We start from the raw sequence: 16,943 nt of genomic DNA, 5'->3' as shown, positions 1-16,943 counted from the left end.
TTACTGGCATAAATTATAGCGAAAATCTACCCCATCTCCTGGCTGGCGGAGAGATTTCACTTAGTGGCGCATGGACAGTCGTAGATGCGACAAATTTATTAAAAAGGATCTATCGCCTCTCCTGATATGTCTGTTTGAGTAAATACTTGTATTTCTCATGAAATACCAACTTTAAAGCATCTTTTCTTAAAACTCTGTGTTGTGCCGTTCCTCTGTTATTCCTCCTAGTAGTTTAAAAATAAATTAAAAAATTGGGTGTAACCATTTGGGGGTGTATCCCTCCACAGTTTGGCTCTGTCAGCACTGATTGAACATGGTCAGAGTGTAAGGACATGCCCCATTGACAAGGGGAATGGTAACAACCTGTTAAACTTATGAATAACAGAGGTATTGCACAACGCAGAGTTCAAAGAAAATATATTCTATAGTTGTGATTTCATGGGGAATACAAGTATTACTAAAGTGGAAAACCTCTGTAAGGCGTCATGCACACGGCCATGCCCGTAATCATAGGTCGTGATTGCGGGCATGGCTGGCCACGGACAGCCACCTGCATTTTCAGCCCATGCTCCCATACAAAGTACATGGGCGGACATGGACATGTCCTATCTTTTGCGGTACACTTCTACGGCCTGGACACCTTCCCGTAAATATACGGGAAGGTGTCCGCCGCGGTCAATAAAAGTGAATGAGTCCGTAATTGCGGACTGCAATTACGGATGATTTTTACGGTCGTGTGCATGGGGCCTAAGGGGATATCGCCTTTGGGGCCACTGATTTTGAATAAGGTTGCCTTCCATCAGTTGTAAAGCCATTGTAACTATTTAATTTCTGGCATAGACTTTACTTTTTCTTAGCTTATTCCTCATTTGTGTTTTTTTTTTTTGTTTTTTTTTAGCTAGGGGCAGATGTCAATGCTCAAACATTTGGAGGAAATACCCCATTGCATCTGGCTGCCAGTCTTGGATCTCCAGTCCTCACAAAGATGCTCATCAATGCAGGTAATTACACTGTGCTAATTGCAACAAGAAGCATAACATTATACAGGGGACGACGACAACACAGATTGACCCTATGCAAGAACAGGATATTGGCTCCTTTATTTCCAACTAATACATATGGTTTGTCCATCCCTGAGTTTACCTGACTGAAACACGCTTGTGATGTTATAGCACATTACCTGCTTGAAACCAATTTATAATATCAAAGCAGATTACCTGATGTAAACACAGTTGTAAAGTCACAGCAGCTTACCTGACGGAAACTCAGTTGTGATATCACAGCAGCCTACCTGATAGAAATACATTTGTAATGTCACAGTTGCCTATCAAACTGAAATGTGTTATCACAGCAGCATACATAGGGGCAGACACCAACAACAAACGTCTCCTGTGCAAGACCAGTATGTAGTCTCCTTAAGTACGAACTGCTGGTTTGCTGACAGCGGGGGGTCCTAGCCTTAAACTACTTCATTCATGGCTCTTCAGAAAATCGTGCACCTCTGTATTAATCCACCAGTAATTGTGAGACATGGATAGGAAGGACATAGCCTTTTGCATGTGATCTAATAGAGAGAAGGAACCTCTATTATTTTAATATAAGGTAGCAGTGGCCTCCATCTCCTGCAGAGCCAAAGTACCACTGCACAGGTTGCACATGTCCACCCCTGACATTATGGTAGATTCCTTTGTATAAGGCTTCATCACATCTGCATTTAAGGAGGCTCTGTCACCAGATTTTGCAACCCCTATCTGCTATTGCAGCAGATCGGCGCTGCAATGTAGATTACAGTAACGTTTTTATTTTTAAAATAACGAGCATTTTTGGCCAAGTTATGACCATTTTTGTATTTATGCAAATGAGGCTTGCAAAAGTCCAACTGGGCGTGTTTAAAGTAAAAGTCCAACTGGGCGTGTATTATGTGCGTACATCGGGGCGTTTTTACTACTTTTACTAGCTGGGCGATCTGATGAGAAGTATCATCCACTTCTCTTCACAACGCCCAGCTTCTGGCAGTGCAGACACACAGCGTGTTCTCGAGAGATCACGCTGTGACGTCACTCACTTCCTGCCCCAGGTCCTGCATCGTGTCGGACGAGCGAGGACACATCGGCACCAGAGGCTACAGTTGATTCTGCAGCAGCATCGGCGTTTGCAGGTAAGTCGATGTAGCTACTTACCTGCAAACGCCGATGCTGCTGCCTCTGGTGCCGATGTGGCCGACACGATGCAGGACCTGGGGCAGGAAGTGAGTGACGTCACAGCGTGATCTCTCGAGAACACGCTGTGTGTCTGCACTGCCAGAAGCTGGGCGTTCTGAAGAGAAGTGGATGATACTTCTCGTCATATCGCCCAGCTAGTAAAAGTAGTAAAAACGCCCCGATGTACGCACATAATACACGCCCAGTTGGACTTTTACTTTTCAACACGCCCACTTGGACTTTTGCAAGCCTCATTTGTATAAATACAAAAATGGTCATAACTTGGCCAAAAATTCTAGTTTTTAAAAAATAAAAACGTTACTGTAATCTACATTGCAGCGCCGATCTGCTGCAATAGCAGATAGGGGCTGCAAAATCTGGTGACAGAGCCTCTTTAAGCGCCAGATTCGTTGCATGACTGAACCAACAGAACCCATTAACTTGAATGGGTTCCGTCTGGTTTCCTTATTGTGTGCGTTGTTTAACCGGACAAAATGTTGTCAGCCATTTTTGAACGAATCTGCAAAGCAGGCTCCTAACAGAATCTCTGATGCAGATGTGAACAGAGCCTAATGTATAGAAATGGATAATTTTGTATTATGTTTTCATATTTCAAAAAAAAACAAAACAAAAAAAACAACAAAGTAGTGACAGATTCCAGCAGCAGCTGCATGTCCGTGCGAGGCTTCCATTACTAAACTGGTGTCTTTCTCTGTGTGTTTGCACAGTTTTAAAGCTTGAGTGCGTTATATTGTGTGTTAAAGGAGTTTTCCCAGAATCAAAAATGCTAACTTATCCACAGGATAATTGTCTGCTGGCTGGGGGCCCCACCACATGGACCCCCACCGATCGTGAGAACAGGGTCTCAAACCTGTTCCTTACTGCACCCCCTGCAGAAAAGGAGGAGCTTGAATGGAGCAGCGGTTGAGCTGTACACAGGGGTTTCCGTCATGACCATAGACTTTGAATGGAGCGGCAGAGCAGGCACGCTGATTTCAGCGCTCTGTCACTTTTGTCTGTGCAGCACTTTTTGTGTACTCACACAGTGACTTGCAGCGTCATGCTGCGCGCTGTGGCACGGAGTCTGGTGTATATGCAAAAGTGCTGGACTCCATGCCCACATTGCTCGGCATCGCGCTGCTACGTCTCTGTCACTACTTTGTGCTGCCCTCGCTGACAGGTTGTCTTTATTTTGCAATGCTGAACATGACGTTAATATTAGTAATAAAAAGTAAGTAGTTACTTCTACCATCAGGCCAGTGTTTGCATTGATACACATTGTATTTTGCCATCTGACTCTATACGGTCTTATTTTTTCTGTTTTTTAGGAGCAAATGCTCTGTTAGAAAATGATGAGCCTGTGCGTGCCACAGCATCCAGTGATAGTGATGAAACAGACAGCGAGTCAGACATGCAAATGGATACCGACTCTGACCAGCAGGAGGAGACTGACTCACAAGATGAGACCATGTACCTAGATCAGGAAAACAGAAGAATATACTGTGGTGTTAAGAGACGGTATCCTGGACACACACCTCTGGACTTAACCCAAAGTCAAAAGGTAAGGTTTTTATTTGCTCGATTATCACTTAATAATTTATTGTGTGTGTGTGTGTATAAATATCACATTATTTGCCTTTGTTTCACATTGTCATTACTGTAACATCCATTGCTTACCTGTACAGCCATTTTCTTATGTTGAAGGTTTTGGGTTTTTTTGCGGCATTTTTTTAACCGCAATATTCGTGATTGCAAAAGAAATTGCTTCATTAATGTAAAAAACCCGAGCGAAAAAATGAGCGGTTTAAATAAACTCTATTAGGGACCCACTACCATCTCTGAGTGGTAATATGTGCAATTACTAAACACATACTGGCCCAAAAGTGAATTCCTATGGGTCAGGAGATACACTGCAGGATTTTGATGTATTATTGCTGCCCTTGTACTCTACCTAGAGGCGTGTGTGCTCTGTTTCACTTCGATATTGTGACATTTCCAGCGAGCTATGTAATGTGTCAGTGTGCTGGACTCTGCATCTTTAGCTTTGTCTTTGAATCTAATTGATGTATATTGTGAAAGAACTTGGCTTTTGTTCCCCTCAACCTGCCAGCTCCGTGACGCAAGTCTGCTTTATGCAATCTGTCATTTGGATGAAACTCACAGCTTAGAAGGAAAGAGGGTGACCGGCCGTTTAACTATAATATCTCCGCTGATTTTGAAGCTTCATGTCCTCACAGCTCAGAAGAAATTGTACATGAAATGCCTGCACGCAGGGCTCCTGTGTGATTAGTGGTGAACATGTTGAATACTCACACATGTTGATTTCTTGCATAAAAGGGAATGGCAATACCATCAGCCATATTGATGTTACATCGTCTGTTTTACTATTGTAGTCCTGTAGCCGGGGCCATCACAAAAAAGCCAGAGATTTACAAAACTTACCAGACAAATGGTAACCGCAGGATTTTCATGTACTGTAGAGTTCTCTCTGTCAGCTTGTTGTATTAACAATTAGGCCTGTTTCACACACATTTTGCAAGATTAACATTTTTTTCCTAAGGGGAAAACTTCTTCTTAAGGCCCAGTTCACACAGAGTTGTTTGACGCGGAAACCGCGCCAAAAAACGTCCAACACTGCCTCGCATTGATTTCAATTGGAGGCGGAGGCGTTTTTTTTTTTTTTTTTTCCTGAAGCGGCTCTTAGCAGCTCGTGGGAATAAAAAGTGGCATGTTCTTTCTTGTCGCGGCTCTGCCTCTGACCTCCGATTAAAATCAATGGGAGGCAGAGAAAGCGTTTTTCATACGTCCTAAATGTCAGAAAAATGCGGGTCCCACCTCTGGGTCCCGCACCTATCTCCAGAACGGGGGCCCTTAAACCCCATTCAGCCGCTCTGTGTTTTGGCTGGTTCGTGTAATTCCCAACAATGAAAAAGGTTATATGGTTGTGAGTTACGATAACCGTGTAGCTCGCTTAGCTACGCTGTTTCCGTAAGTCCCATAGAACTGAATGGGAGTTACGGAAACAGCGTAGCTCAGTCATAACTCACGACCATATAACCAGGAAGTTGCTGGGAGGCAGCGAGATCAGACAAAGCTAGATCAGGTTTAGGGGGCCCCGTCCTAGAGATAGGTGTGGGATCCGCATCTATCTGACATTTATGACATGTCATGTGGATATGCCATAAATGTCCCTCATGGGAAAACCCCTTTAAGTATTGCATAAAAACTTATGTATCCACACAATAGGAAACAAACATACTATACTATAAACTGTGCACAATATTAACGATGGTTTGCTTGTGAAACCACTTTAAGGGAAAATTAGAAATGTCGCAAACGGACGAAAATTAACAAAAAGGGGGCGTGGCCTCCGCGGCCTGACACATTTACTATAATTTAAGCCAGAATATTATGTACATTTGCAACAGCCAGGATTTCATTCAGTGTTGCACGGACAGCTGAAAATGCAATACATTTTTTAAGAGGTGTGTGTGCTCCTTAATAAATGTGTTGCATCTTACTCTGACTTGGTTTTTAGTAAGACTTAAATCTTAATACATCTTAAAACTGAAGTCTTAATACACCTTTTGTCTTCAGGTGAGAGATATCTTGTCTAAACGCTCAGTTGGAGGAACAGCTAGAAGTCCAGCAGAACAAGAACTAGGTAATGACACACATATGTTACATGTTTTATGTACTTTTGAACATATTTTGTGTTTCAATTCCTCACCATTTCAAGATTTCTGTTTGCGGTCGGTGAATGGAATCCTTTATTATTTACATTCAGGGACTAAAAAGCTATGGACCTGATTTTATTCTTTTAAATTTTTTTTTATTGAAAAGTATTTCTTTTCGGCTAAAACAAGGTTTGTAATTTTTTTTTTTTATTCTGTTTCACTTCTGCAGCTTTTATGTATCACAGTACATGTATTTGGCTCAGGACGACTTTCTGCAGCTTCTCTCAGTGCAGCTCACTGATAGTGGCTCTAGAGCAATTTCCTAAGCTCCGTTCTGATCAAGTCAAAGTGGATTGACTTTCCATGAGGTTCTGTATCACGGCAGTGCTGCTAGGGGAAACCTTTGTTTGATATACAGCATCTGATAGAGCGTGCTGCTCCATCATAAAGGAATCTCACTATACGCAGTATGCATGGCCACACTCAAATGCATTAACACCATATTCATGTGATCTGGATCCCAAATATGTTCATGTCCATAATGCGTTCGGCTGTGTTCATGGATGTCAATCATTAGTAAAAAATTTTAGGGAAAAATATTTTCCTGTAATTTTAACAAAAGACCATAGCAAGCCTCATGCACAAGACAGAGTCCTTTTAGCTCTGTACTACAGAGCCACTCTGTGTGGCATTGTATAGTGCTCAGTACGGTACTGAGTTACAGACATATCCTTTTTTAGAAAATAATATAAAAATATACCATCCCCAGTATAAAGCATGAGGATTATGCTGCAGGGATGTTTCTCTGCTACAAGCCATAGAAGGCTGGCTAAGGTAGATAGTAAAATAAAGGCAGAAAAATTAAGGGACAACCTGCTGCAGACTGTTTATAAGTTCTCACAGTTCTATTGCAATGTTAAAGGGGTATTCCCATTCCATACATTTATTCATATGCACAGGATATGCCCTAAATGTCTGGTAAGTGCTGGTTGTACCTCTGGGACCCACATCTATCCGAAGAACAGGCTTTCTTAACCTCATCCTGCCTGGTGAGGTGATCTCCCCATCCAGGCGGAGAATAAAAGGAGTAATAGCCGTCCATGTGCACGACTCTCCATTTACTTCTATGGGAGTTACGGAAACAGCCGAGCAGGCACTGCATCTCTATTCTTTAGGCAGATGTGTGGGACCTGTACCTGTTAGATTGATGGCATATTCTGTGGCTATGCGTGTCTTTGTTGGGAATACCCCTTTAATTTTCTGGTTTGGCCAAGTCAGGGGCTAGTCCTCAATCCAAATGATATTTTGTGGCTAGACCTGAAAATATTTGTTCATTTGTGATCGGTACGTAAGATTTGAACGAAGTGGCTAGCAATATTTACAAAGTTAACCCCTTAATGACCAGCCTATTTTAGACCTTAATGACCAAGCTATTTTCGTTTTTGAATCGTCTCATTCCAAGAGCTATAACGTTTTTATTTTTGCGTCGACATAGCTGTATAAGGTCTTGTTATTTGCGGGACAAGTTGTATTTTTTAATAGCACCATTTTGGGGGACATATTATTTATTGATTAACTTTTTTTGGGGGGGGGGGGAATAGAAAAAAAACAGATATTTTGCCACTCTTTTTAGCATCCTAAATCTACGCCGTTTACCGTGTAGTATAAATAACACAAGTTTATTCAGCGGGTTGTTACGATTGCAACGATAGCAAATTTGTATAGTTTTTGTATGTTTTACTACTTTTACACAGGAAAAACGCTTTTTTTTTCAAAATGATTTGTTTTCGTGTCTCCATATTTGAAGAGCCGTAACGTTTTTATTTTTTTGCCGATGCAGTTGTATGAGGGCTTTTTTTTTGCGGGAAGACTTGTAGTTTTTATTGGTACCATTTTGGATTAGATGCGACTTTTTGATCACTTTTTAATCACATTTTTTTAAAGTCAGGATTTACAGAAAACAGCAATTTTTCCGTCGTTTTAAAAAAAAAAAAAATTTACGACGTTCACCGTGCGGGTTAAGTAATGTAATAGCTTTATAGTCAGGGTCGTTACGGACGCGGCGATACCAAATATGTGTAACTTTTTAACTGTATTTTGGTTTTTTAATAGTAAAGCAGTTTGTAAGGGGAAAAAGTGGGTTTTTCTTTTTTTTTTTTTTAATTTTTTTTTTATTAACTTTATTAAACTTTATTTTTCACTTTTTTACTAGTCCCACCAGGGGACTTCACTATGCGATGGTCCGATCGCATTTATAATACCCTGCAATACTTTTGTATTGCAGTGTATTACTGCCTGTCCGTTTAAAACGGACATGCATCTGCTAGGTCATGCCTGCGGCATGATCTAGCAGGCATTCATTACTGGCAGACCTGGGGGCCTTTTATTATGCCCTTGGCTGCCATTGGAGACACAGACACTCGGCGATCGTATCGCCGGGTGTCAGTGGGAGAGAGAGGGAGCTCCCTCTCTCCAAAACCACTCAGATGCGGTGCACGCTATTGAACACCGCATCTGAGGGGTTAAACGGGTGAGATCGATACGGATATCGATCTCACCTGGCAGAGCAGGGACGCTCCCAGCCCTCAACTGCCTCTGGCAGCTGAGAGCAGGGAGATTTGACAGCTCCCTGCTCTGTTTACTTATTCCGATGCCGCGACGTAAAAAGTCTATGGCGTCGGAATAAGGCCCGTTAGTGGCCGACGTAAAAAGACTATGGGCCGGTCACTAACGGGTTAAAGGTGTTTTCCAGGTTTGGAAAACAATTTACTATTTACATAGCTGTGTGTGTGAAAACACCACAAAATTGTAAAAAAAAAAAGGGGGCAGGGAACCTTCGGCGTGAGAGCAATGGGGGATTTTCATATTTTAACTATTAGGCATAGTCAAAGCCTCCGTTAAACATATATGTCAGGTGCTTTTCCCAGATTTTACTTCCTACGCAGTGTGAAAAGGGCCTAAAATTGCTATATAGCTGGGAGCAGTAGGAAAGGATTAGACTGACCGTTTGCTCTTTTTCTATTCTAGTTCTTGTCCTCTCTCTGGAAACCAATACTGTACAACGTCTTGAGAGATTGTTAAACGATGGTCAAACTGGATCTGATTGGACTGAACTCGCCTCGCGTTTAAGTCTTCAGAGCTTAGTAGACACTTACAGGAACACTTCCTCCCCGACGGAGAGTCTTCTGCGCAGTTATGAGGTAGGTTTGTATTTAGCTTGTATTATGCTCTACACTGTAAAATATCGTTGTTGTGTTTTTTGTTTTTTTTTTAAAAAAAAATTATTTTATTTTATTAGCTTGCTGGTGGAAGCCTAAACGAGCTAATTCAAACTCTACAGTCCATGGGATTGAACGAGGGGGTGGAGCTGTTGCGGAAATCTGAAACGTACATTAATAAGGAGAATCCAGGTAGGTCTTTCTACTTCCACAAGGCAGACCGCTTTATTAACCCATCCTAGTGGATGGAGGCATTCAAAGCTATCACTTTTCAAAGTTTATTCACTCGGTCCAAGTAAGGACAACCACACTAGACTGCCTAATCTATCCCTTTATACTGAGGGCAGGATGTAAAAGAGAAAAGATGCAGTATTCGGGAAACGGTGCCTGAGGAAGGGACCTGTCCGGTCCTGAAACACGTAGTATCTATTACAAATAAAGCCTACCTTAAAGAGGCTCTGTCACCAGATTTTGCAACCCCTATCTGCTATTGCAGCAGATAGGCGCTGCAATGTAGATTACAGTAACGTTTTTATTTTTAAAAAACTAGCATTTTTGGCCAAGTTATGACCATTTTTGTATTTATGCAAATGAGGCTTGCAAAAGTCCAAGTGGGCGTGTTTAAAGTAAAAGTCCAACTGGGCGTGTATTGTGTGTGTGTACATCGGGGCGTTTTTACTACTTTTACTAGCTGGGCGTTCTGACGAGAAGTATCATCCACTTCTCTTCAGAACGCCCAGCTTCTGGCAGTGCAGACACACAGCGTGTTCTCGAGAGATCACGCTGTGACGTCACTCACTTCCTGCCCCAGGTCCTGCATCGTGTCGGCCACATCGGCACCAGAGGCTACAGTTGATTCTGCAGCAGCATCAGCGTTTGCAGGTAAGTGGCTACATCGACTTACCTGCAAACGCTGATGCTGCTGCAGAAGCAACTGTAGCCTCTGGTGCCGATGTGTCCTCGCTCGTCCGACACGATGCAGGACCTGGGGCAGGAAGTGAGTGACGTCACAGCGTGATCTCTCGAGAACACGCTGTGTGTCTGCACTGCCAGAAGCTGGGCGTTCTGAAGAGAAGTGGATGATACTTCTCGTCAGAACGCCCAGCTAGTAAAAGTAGTAAAAACGCCCCGATGTACACACACAATACACGCCCAGTTGGACTTTTGCAAGCCTCATTTGCATAAATACAAAAATGGTCATAACTTGGCCAAAAATGCTCGTTTTTAAAAAATAAAAACGTTACTGTAATCTACATTGCTGCACAATAGCAGATAGGGGTTGCAAAATCTGGTGACAGATCCTCTTTAATATACTTAGTTTCGAATATCTACCTGTCAGGCGCCGTGTCCCGAATACTGCCTCTTTTCTCCTTCACATCCTGTGTTCGTTTTCCCCGAGACCAGAACTTTCTCTCGTGGGATAGCAGCGGGTGGTAGCCGACGTCCACAACGATCTTCATGTATTCTCTTTTCCATGCTCCGCAATAGTGTTGTGCCTATCCTAGCACAACACTGCCAGGTGAGTACATCAGCTCGCCTTTTGATCACATTGTCCCCCATTCCTTACAATATTACCTTAGAGGCACCGTTGTCCTCCTCCCCTCCCCTCATTTTTCTTCATCTTTAGGCCTGATTTACACGAGCGTGTGCGTTTTGCGTGCGCAAAATGCACTTAACAGCTGCGTGTGTCATCAGTGTATGATGCGCGGCAGCGTGCTTTTCGCGCAGCCGCCATCATTATGACACTCCGTTTGAATGTTTGTAAACAGAAAAGCACGTGGTTTGACAGCTGTTGCGCGAACCACGCAGTTCGCACGGAAGTGGTTCCATGCGGCATTCGTAGTTTTCTCGCACCCATTGACTTCAATGGGTGCGTGATGCGCGAACAGCGCACAAAGAAAGGACATGTCGTGAGTTTTACGCAACGCACTCGCGCTGTGCAAAACTCACGCACTGTCTGCACTGCCCCATAGCCTAATATAGGTGCGTACGACACGCGTGAAAAGCACGCGCGTATATTACGCTCGTGTAATTGATGCCTTATACTGAGGAGGGCACACTCATGGCATATATTGCAAATTGCATCTTGTTACTTGAAACAATTATTATGATTTGTTCTTTTCTATGTGTTGGTAACAATTATTTGTCTAAATGCGCAAGAAGCTCAATGATAAAACTGTAGTTAATTGTTGATCAAAAATGTATGCATAATGTAAAAATGTTAAAGGCCTCAGTAAATGTTACTTGTTCAAATATGGTTGTATTTGTACGATGATTGTACAGATGGAAATGTCTTTCAGATACTTGTTAGCAAGCTTTCAAACCACCACTGAATGATCAGCAGTTGGAAAAATCATGTCTGTAAAAGTAGCGTAAAAAACCTGCTAGTATAGTACACATAGGGTAATGCAAACTGCAAGTTTTATCAGATACTCAGGTTGACCTCTGAAAAGGATTTTCGAAGGGAAAAACTTAGAGAACCTTTCACCTCCCCATACATGTGCAGCATGTAATGGGGAGGGCTGCACAAACCCTGGGGCACTTTAAAAAAAATTCTACTCTCCTCCGTTATTTAGATATCGGTGCCGTTATATTTGGCGCCCGATATTTAAATACCCCCCTGAACAGTCAATGGGGCGTGTACTGGAATGGGGGCGTGTTACTATGGCTGTGACACTGTCCAATCAGCTACAGACAGTGCCATAGCAAAAGCGAGGAGAGAGAGAGAGTGTGCGATTGCAGTCTTTTCACCTGAACTGGCAAGGCGGCGTGTCACTGCTACGGACAGTGTAAGAGCTGTGGAGAGGAGCGCTCGTCTCTTCAGCTCTTGCAAAAGATCAGTCTTGCCCCCTTGCCAGTTTGGCAGACAATACGTGTCTCTGCTGCGGACAGTGTAAGCGCTCCCCAGCTCTTACTGTCCGTAGCAGTGACACGCCCCCTTGCCAGTTCGGGTGGAAAGTCTGAAATCGCACACTCTCTCTCTCCCTGCTCTTGCTGTAACACTGTCCATATCTGATTGGACAGTGTCACAGCCATAGTAACACGCCCCGTTGACTGTTCAGGGGGTTATTTTAATATCGGGCGCCAAATATAACGGCACCGATATTTACATTTTCTCCCTCCGTTATTTAAAGTGCCTCAGGGTTTGTGCAGCTCTCCCCATTACGTGCTGCACATGTATGGGGAGGTGAAAGGTTCTCTTTTAGTCACAGTTTTCATGGAACAGCGAGCTTAGCGTGGTGTTCTATGACTAGTGAAACGGGAAAAGTTTTTTGTTTTTTTCCCAAAGTGAAGCTTTATGTTTTGTATCCACTTTGCTTTATTAGGAAATTGCACAAAGAGATGTTCCCTTAGTGACTGAATTACTCCTTTTTAGCATAAATCTAAAATTGCTAATAAAGTGGTGAAAATAGATCGTTTTTTTTAAACTAAAGATCGGCGCTATAATGTAGGTGACAGTAATGCTTTTATGTAGGAGACAGGGCACTTATAATGTGGTGACAGAGCCTCTTTAGTGGGTGACTCAGATCTGCAAAAACTGACACCTGCTCCGTGAAAAAACACGGATGTGTGAATAGCCCCATTAATTTGCATCAGTCATTGTGCTGTCAGTTATTTAAATGGACAGCACACGGATATGAAATACGTAGGTGTGAATAAGGCCTTAGCCTAATTTCCACTGCTTATACAGCAATTCAAGCATCCGATGGAGAAATCCCACAATACATGTTTACATGAGCTCAAAATCATTTGTACTATTCTACATTTACATTTGGGCTATGGCATTGGATAGTACATGTCACGATTGTATATAACTTGTTTCTTAAACAGATCTACAGATAGATAGGGACTGACTCCTTTCATAGTATTAATAATTGTAGTACTTTACAGTTATAATGAAATATAAAGCACATACTTTTAGCAATATTTGTATGTTCAAAGTATATTCTATTGTAGATCTATGCGTCTACAAAATCCTTTGTCCGCTTAACTGTTGCCCAGAACCCAGAAGCATAGTTATTTGCATGTTATATCAAGAGAAGATTCTCCTCTGAAGTATTGATCTGGTTCATTAAAATACGTTGTTATTTCCCAATGGTTTGCTACTTGTCTGCCTCTGATATCAGAACAGCCCCATACAAGATTTCTCCACCTCTCTGTGTAAACTGCATAGGAGGCATTTGCATTTCTTGGAGTGGTTTATCTGCCAGTACACAAGCTGCATTCCCACAATGGACTACTAGAAAATGTTCAAACATGCACATGTATTTCAAACCTGACTTTCCTTCCTGCAGCCAAAATGGTCCCAGCGATTAATCTTTTATCCTGCAGCAACTAGCTAGAGAAACCTTTTGAATATATGGAATCAAGCCATTAGACTGACCTTTCTATAATGATGACATCATTGGGTGGGCAAGATATGGATGTGATGTCATCAACCTTTTAGAGGGCAGGAATGAAGGGAATTGTTAATGCAATCTGTTGTGGTTGTCGATTTAGTGACCGGTGGCCTTCACTTTCTTTGAGGGATTACAGTTCATGAATGTGGTTGTTTGAAAACATGGTGAGAGAAGAGCATCGTTTTAATTGTCATCTCAGGCAGAACAGGTGGACACAAATCTGGTGGTGACTAGATGTTTTCATTTACAGATCTGAAGATTGACAGTGCATACGGAAGCCAGTCTGTGGACAATGAACCATCTACGGCTTCTGAACCTCAAAAACCACCTCCCAGAGGATCTACAAGGTTGTCTCCAACACAGGAGCTAGCGCCAAGGACAGAACCAGCGACTGGACAGTAAAGTGGTGACCATGTATGAAAGTGTTTATCATTATAAGAGATCTATTAATGAGAACATTGAAAGCCTAAACTTTGTGTCAGATGGGGATGAACCGCGGATTATTTCTTTCCCGGGGATGCAGTTTGTTATAATCTACAATACATCATAAAATCACAATCCAAAATGATTCTGATGGATTCTTACCTACTCTTAAACATGGGCACATGCAGAAGTGCAGTGAATGATGAGGAAACCTAAAACAACCAACATATTAGGAGTCTGGTGTTCTGCACATAGACTGAAAACATGAGATGTATGTGAACCCTTGTTCAAAACAGTTTTCATTTTTTGAGGAAACATTTTGAAGCAAATCAAAGGCAAGTAAATTGGAGAATTAAACGACTATAAAATCTATTACTCAGTGGAGCAATAGTGACATTTCTGTGGAATTCAGGAGTAAATAGGCCATGTTATCCCTCTGTACTAGCTCACATTTATCTTCTAAACTCTACTTTTGATCACTCTTATTTTACTGTTATTTAAATGTTTGTTTTTACTACAAATAAATATATTTTATATGTGGAACTTTTTATTTTTATTTATTTTTTGTTAAAAAATTTAGGCATAAACCGGATTTATTATTTTTTTGTATGGAAGAGGTTATTGCAAGCTCTGTACCATTTGCTATAGGCAGGGCCGCCATCAGGAATTTCAGGGCCCCATACAGCTACATTTTCTGGGCCCCCCTACCGTGGCACCGCCTGTTAACGGTACTCCGCAAACGCGCCTACCTAGTAGCCCACGACAAAGCAGAAAAGCGGGTACGGAACTACCACATAAACCGGCTCAAGGCCTATGTGGTAAAAGAAGGTAGGAGCGGTCGCAAAATATGCTGCCTGCCCATGGACAACCCTGACGTGGACCGCATCCCTGACCTACTGGCAGAGGCCCAACGCCAGACAGGGCTGGCAGATGTGCAGCTTGAAGTCCAGCTATCGCGCTTGCAGAGTAGGGAGATGGGGGAGGTGTTAGCAGCCCAGGAGGCCCTGTTCACCGCGTCCCCCGGACGTACCTCCCTAGTCGCTCACGAGGTCGACACTGGAGGAGCCCGACCCCTGAGGCAGCCCGCGTTCCGAGTGGCTCCCTCAGTGCTGACCGCGATGAGAAAAGAAGTAGAAGAAATGCTGGAGATGGGGGTCATTGTACCATCTCACAGTCCTTGGGCCGCCGGCGTTGTGTTGGTCCCCAAGAAGGACAAAACCATGAGGTTCTGTGTAGACTACCGGCGGCTGAACGAGGTAACCGTTACGGATGCCTATCCGATGCCCCGGATTGATGAGCTGCTCGATAGGCTGGGAGGGGCACGCTTCGTGCCCACTCTGGATCTCAGCAAGGGCTACTGGCAGATTCCTCTGACCAAGGAAGCCCAAGAGCGCTCGGCGTTCATCACCCCGTTCGGCCTGTTTGAATTTACGTGCATGCCGTTCGGGATGAAGAACGCCCCCGCGACCTTCCAGAGGATGGTCGACCGGATCCTCGTGGGGTGTCAGGAGTTTGCCCAGGCCTACCTGGACGATATCACTTTCTTTAGCGAGACTTGGGAGGAACACTTGGGGCACGTGGCGCAGATCCTGGAGCGCATCCGGTATGCCGGCCTCACCATCCGCCCCGACAAGTGCCAGATGGGGATGGCAGAAGTCGCCTACCTGGGGCAGCGGACAGATCCGCCCCGAGTTGGCCAAGGTGGAGGCAATTCTCCATTGGCCCCGGCCGGCCACCCAGAAGCAGGTTAGGGCCTTTCTGGGAGTCACAGGGTACTACCGAAAATTCATCCCGCATTATAGTACCCTGGCCAAGCCCTTGACCGACTTGACGTCCAAAAGGTTCAGTCGACTGATGCCCTGGTTCCCTGACTGTGAGGCGGCCTTCGGGAGCCTTAAGACTGCCCTCTCCACCTCCCCTGTCCTGGCTGCCCCTGACTTCCACCGGCGGTTCATAGTCCAAACCGATGCCTCAGATGTCGGGCTGGGAGCGGTACTGAGCCAAGTGGACCAGGCGGGCCACGAACACCCGGTCGCGTACCTCTCCCGGAAGTTGCTGGACTGAGAGAGGGCATACGCAACCATTGAGAAGGAGTGCCTGGCTGTCGTGTGGGCTCTAAAGAAGCTCCAGCCCTACGTTTATGGGAGGGAGTTCACAATAGTCACAGACCACAGTCTTCTCAGTTGGTTGAACTGAACCGCCGGGGACCATGGGCGTTTACTACGTTGGCCTTACAATCCTATAACTTTACCATCTCTCATAAAAAGGGCCGGGACCACGGGAATGCTAATGGACTCTCTCGGCAGCAGGACTCTGATGGGCAGAGACTGACAGCACCGGGCCCAGATCTCATCACTGACCCGACAGAGGGGGAGGTCTGTGGCGGAACGGGTGACGGTTACAGGCATTGTACCCAAATACAGGTTAAGCCTGCCGCAAACCGTCGCACTCCCGCCATCCGGGTGCCATAGCTTAGATGGCGCCCGGTGCTAGATGGGGATATGTCCCCTCAAACTGCATTACGTTATGTTTGATAACCAGTTGATTTGTATTGTATTGTATTCAGTGCTGCTTCACTGTCCTCCCCCTCTAGGGTTAATCTTATACTGAAGGAGAATGAGTCACAGGCAGAGAGCGGGAAATTGTCTAATGTAAATAAGAAAAAGGGAGGGGTGAGTGAGGGATATAGTGGAGCTGGATGAGTTCTCAGTTAGTTGCAGCCCATGAGAGGATAAGATAGCAGTGTGAGCTACAGGCAGGGGCTGTCTACCTCAGAGATGGTACCTGACATAGGGACAGTAATAGAGGACAAGTGCTGGAGTCCCATCTAACTAAGGAGGATCTGGAGACACCCCAAAGGATGAAAGGTACAGTGGAGAGACCCCATAGTGAGGTAGCCTGTCCCATCCAGCCCAGAGGGGAGAAGCAGCAATGCATTGGTTCTGTGTGTGTCTGTCCCTGTTAATAAACGCGCCGCTGTGGCTTGTCCCCTGTTAATCTGTGTCGCCTGACTCTATCGCCCAC

At 44.1% G+C, this 16,943-nt stretch overlaps 1 protein-coding gene across 1 annotated transcript in view; it reads left to right on the top strand.

Annotated features, from left to right (window-relative positions):
- NFKB2 (nuclear factor kappa B subunit 2) overlaps window positions 1-14,462 on the top strand; it is an 87,996-nt gene extending 73,534 nt beyond the window's left edge. The window contains exons 17-22 of the mRNA XM_075841610.1: window positions 899-1,001; window positions 3,530-3,762; window positions 5,799-5,865; window positions 8,906-9,078; window positions 9,177-9,288; window positions 13,747-14,462. Of these exons, the coding sequence (XP_075697725.1) occupies window positions 899-1,001; window positions 3,530-3,762; window positions 5,799-5,865; window positions 8,906-9,078; window positions 9,177-9,288; window positions 13,747-13,898 (840 nt within the window). The 3' untranslated portion in view covers window positions 13,899-14,462. The remainder of the gene's footprint in view (window positions 1-898; window positions 1,002-3,529; window positions 3,763-5,798; window positions 5,866-8,905; window positions 9,079-9,176; window positions 9,289-13,746) is intronic.
- Window positions 14,463-16,943: the final 2,481 nt, after the last annotated feature.

Source organism: Rhinoderma darwinii, chromosome 11, assembly GCF_050947455.1.
Source record: "Rhinoderma darwinii isolate aRhiDar2 chromosome 11, aRhiDar2.hap1, whole genome shotgun sequence".
Classification (NCBI taxonomy): domain Eukaryota; kingdom Metazoa; phylum Chordata; class Amphibia; order Anura; family Rhinodermatidae; genus Rhinoderma; species Rhinoderma darwinii.
This window is presented reverse-complemented; position numbering and strand designations above follow the sequence as displayed.